The sequence below is a fragment of the Sinocyclocheilus anshuiensis genome, unplaced genomic scaffold, assembly GCF_001515605.1.
Source record: "Sinocyclocheilus anshuiensis isolate Anshui unplaced genomic scaffold, SAMN03320099.WGS_v1.1 scaffold648, whole genome shotgun sequence".
In the NCBI taxonomy this organism is placed as follows: domain Eukaryota; kingdom Metazoa; phylum Chordata; class Actinopteri; order Cypriniformes; family Cyprinidae; genus Sinocyclocheilus; species Sinocyclocheilus anshuiensis.
In genome coordinates, this window is record NW_015557156.1 from 694,722 (window position 1) to 698,942 (window position 4,221).

At 37.2% G+C, this 4,221-nt stretch overlaps 1 protein-coding gene across 1 annotated transcript; it reads left to right on the forward strand.

The window, feature by feature from the left end:
• The first annotated feature begins 1,712 nt into the window (after positions 1 to 1,712).
• On the forward strand, positions 1,713 to 3,849 carry LOC107678163 (claudin-10-like). Its single transcript, XM_016473343.1, has 4 exons — positions 1,713 to 1,932; positions 3,311 to 3,438; positions 3,486 to 3,631; positions 3,717 to 3,849. The coding sequence occupies exons 1-4, from the start codon at positions 1,713 to 1,715 to the stop codon at positions 3,847 to 3,849; spliced, it is 627 nt and encodes a 208-aa protein (XP_016328829.1).
• The last annotated feature ends 372 nt before the right edge of the window (positions 3,850 to 4,221 follow it).

Sequence of the window (4,221 nt, forward strand, 5' to 3'; positions counted from 1 at the left end):
GACGGAGGGAAACCATTAACAGGATCTGAGACAGAACGGGCAGGAAGACCCGTCTGACCACCGCTAACCGGTGCCTCCTGGTTACACAAACATGCACTCAAACTTATACAAAAACATTTAGCCTTTAAATATTCTTGACAAATATGTCTTTTTTTTATCAAGTAGCAGTAAAACACCCGTGGCATTTTACTAAAGTGAAGATCTGTTATTTTAAGCTCAAGGTGAAGCGAGCACACAGGAAGCCTGTCTGAAATTTTAGACAGTGTGGATATTTTACATGCACTCTCACACTCTCCAGTTCTTGAGGCACTCTTACTCTTACTCTTACACTTTGTGCAAACTATATTATAAAACAATTTTGTTAGGACAAATGCACAAACATGAATAGGAGTGTAAGTCAAAACCTGATGCTGACATATTATTATATACTTTTATGATGGTTAAAGAATTGTCATGTTGAAAAGAAGCCACAGTCTACCCAAATTCTTACCTCTAGATGGCAACAATTCATGTGTATGTGTGTGTGTATAGATATAGATATATACACATACAGTTGAAGTCAAAATTTACATACACCTTGCAGAATCTGCAAAATGTTAATTATTTTACCAAAATAAGAGGGATCATACAAAATGCATGTTATTGTTAATTTCGTACTGACCTGAATAAGATATTTCACATAAAAGATGTTTACAGTCCACAAGAATATAATAGTTGAATTTATAAAAATTACCCCGTTCAAAAGTTTACATACACTTGATTCTTAATACTGTGTTGTTATCCGAATGATTCACAGTTGTGTTTTTTAGTGATAGTTGTTCATGAGGCCCATTTTTTTGTCCTGAACAGTTAAACTGCCTGCTGTTCTTCAGAAAAATCCTTCAAGTCCCAAAATCACAAATTCTCCCACAAATTCCAGCATTTTTGTGTATTTGAACCTTTTCCAACAATGACTGTATGATTTTGAGATCCATCTTTTCACACTGTGGACAACTGAGGGACTCATATACAACTATTACAGAAGGTTCAAATGCTCACAGATGCTTCAGAAGGAAAAGCCATGCATTAAGAGCCTTTTGAACTTTTAAACAGAATGAAGTTTGCATTCTTATTTTGCCTAAATATCATATTTTTTCATTTAGTACTGCCCTTCAGAGGCTGCAGAAGATACCTACTTGTTTCCCAAAAGACAAAATAAGTTAAATTTACCCTGATCTCCAAATTCAAAAGTTTTCCCCCCCCCCCCCCTATAACTATAATAGTATCCCAGTAATACCAAAAATATCACTGGTTCAAATCAATCCTTTATGCAAAATGACATCTCTCACATCAGACTCTTATCTGAACACTTTTCACCAATATCCGCTGGAGGCGTTGGGTTTTCAGGCCCTTTCAATAACAGCCATCTTTAATGTACTCACCTCCTGACCTCCAGCATCTTTGCCGACTCACTCAAAATGATTCTTGCGGAGTGATGTTTGGGTGGGTGCGTGTATGCGAGTGTGTGTGGTGTTGTGGGTAGTTAATGTGAAAACAAAAGACTGTTGGTCAGCTGTTGAAAAGGTTAGTAGCCAGAGCCCTCCCTGCTGAATATAAAGCAACTTTGAGGGGCGACCCATCGACAGACAATTCTGTCTGAGCACCCCTTATCAAATTACTACCTGCCTTGACCAGACCTTTCTTTGCATTTCACTTTAACAGAACGTGGGAAAATGGGTAATATGGCAACAGAGATTGTTGCCTTCCTTCTCACCATATCCGGATGGATTCTGATCTCCTCTACGCTCCCAACTGACTACTGGAAAGTGTCGTCAGTGGACGGGACAGTCATCACCACAGCAACTTTTTGGTCCAATCTCTGGAAGACGTGCGTTACGGATTCAACCGGAGTCTCCAACTGCAAGGACTTTCCTTCTATGCTTGCACTGGATGGTATTTTATTGCTTTCTTCAAGCATTTGTTGACTTCAATTATTTTCTGAGTAAATGATCTGAATGTGTGTGTGTGTGTGTGTGTGTGTGTGTGTTTATGAAAATTGCTGATCGTTTGTCAGTCCTTCTTCCTTCCTCCAGAGAGTGCAACTGTCTAATTGTTCGGAAAAGAGTAGCATGGTGTTGGATTGCCCTAATGCTGTTTTGGCAGAAGCTTCCACAACACAAACAAACTGAAGCCAAACCGATCACTTGACCATTTAAACAGAGAGTTTATTGTGCTAAAATTGCACTTAATGCATGCTGACACCAATTTAAGAATGCAATGAAGAACCAAGTCTCTATTTTAGTGCTAAAAAGAGATGCAAAATGATTCAGCTTGTCTCAAACTCTATTTCCCTGACTTATTACGCCAGTTACAACCTGCAGGAATGTGTATCTCAAGGCAAGTAAAACAGGGTTTAATAACCATGCGTTGGCTTAATTGTGTCTGAATGGCTCACCCACAAACAGAAGGAAGCTTTAGTAAAAACAGAGAACCTTGTTACCTCGGGGTGCAGAGCAAAAGCAGGTAGTTGAACAGGTTATGCATTTAAATGATATTAATGCATAATTGTCATGTTTGAAGCTGCGCATATTTGTGATGTGACCTCCTTGACGGCTAACTAGAAAGTTCAGTGAAAGATGCTACATTCATTTAAATGTGAAGTTTGTGATTTATGCACCACTAGCAGCATCAAGCAGAATTTCAAAAAGAAGTACATTTTTGCTGCATCCCAGTGAAAGTGTGTTCTGTATGTATTCTGTCATTCAGGTGTGTGAATGTGATATGGGATTTATTTGCACAATGCAATCCATCTTCTGCCAGATGAAAATTATAAGTCTGATCATTTAAATGTAATATCATAACATAAATGAGATGTTATTGAAAAAATGACTTTTAAATTATGCTGAAAATTATGCACTTATCCATTTTTGCCATGTTTACAGCAAAAATGTATCATTTTTTGTACTGTCTTGAAGTTCACTTTATAATTATAGTAACTGTATAACTTCCAGCTTTTATTTTTATAAATATATATATATTTTAATTATTTGATGATGAAAAATTATATTATACATTATTAATTATTATACATTTATAATAACAGGTTTGGAGTAATAATTTATAATTATTTATAATTATCATAATTTTACCAAATGTTTATCTATATATACATTATTATCAAAATAACTATAACATACACATAAGAAGTAAAATATTAACAACAAAATAAAAAAAAATTGATTCATCCTAGTAATCATGTAATACATTTTTATAGTTTATTGTAAATTATTTGTTGTGATTATATATGGCTTCTGCTTTCCTGTTCCTGCAGCTTATATCCAGGTGTGTCGTGGACTGATGATCTCAGCTGTGTGTTTGGGATTTTTTGGAGCTATCCTGGCACTAGTGGGCATGAAGTGCACTAAAATAGGGGGATCAGAGACCACCAAAGCCAGGATGGTGGTAAATGTTGCCTGAGCTAGGTCATGGCTTATTGTTTTTTAAAGCATTTGCAATTCCTGCTTCTGCGATTGACAGTGTCCTGTAATCATATACCCGTCCTCTCTCCAGGAATCTGCTCTATGACCGCCTGCTCTCTCTATGCACACCGGATAACATCAGAATTCTTTGACCCCTTATTTGTGAAACAGAAGTAAGTTTTGTAACATTCCAGCAATTGCTAATATGCATCCCAATCCAGATTATTACGGACACGTCTTCTACGTGTCTGATTTTAGATTTGAACTTGGCGTGGCACTCTTCATTGGCTGGGCAGGATCTGTTCTCAGCATTCTTGAATTACAAGTGAAGGCCAACAAGCACAAGGCTGCTTTTATCATTCGAGGCATTGAGGAGACTGCACAGAGGTAAATGTTATATATTATAAATATATATATATATATATCCTATCTGGGTGAATCCAGAGATTATTTTCAGAGGTTATTTTGATGAGATATGCCTATAAACAATATATTGCGGCATAGACATTTTTGTCAGGAAAACACATATTGCCTAAGAAACCTCAAGCAAACTTTCCAGGTCTGACAATGTGATAGAGTTGCCAGATTTCCTCACTTGGGACTTTGAATGAAGTCAGGTGAACCGATGACAGAGAGAACAGCTGTGCTTCACTGACCAGAGGAACATGTTGTCTGGAATCGGAAATTGAGTCGGAACTCACATATTGCTCTGGTCCTGGAGTCTCTCCTCACCTCGTGATCAGTGGAAACTCTAGACTCTGAC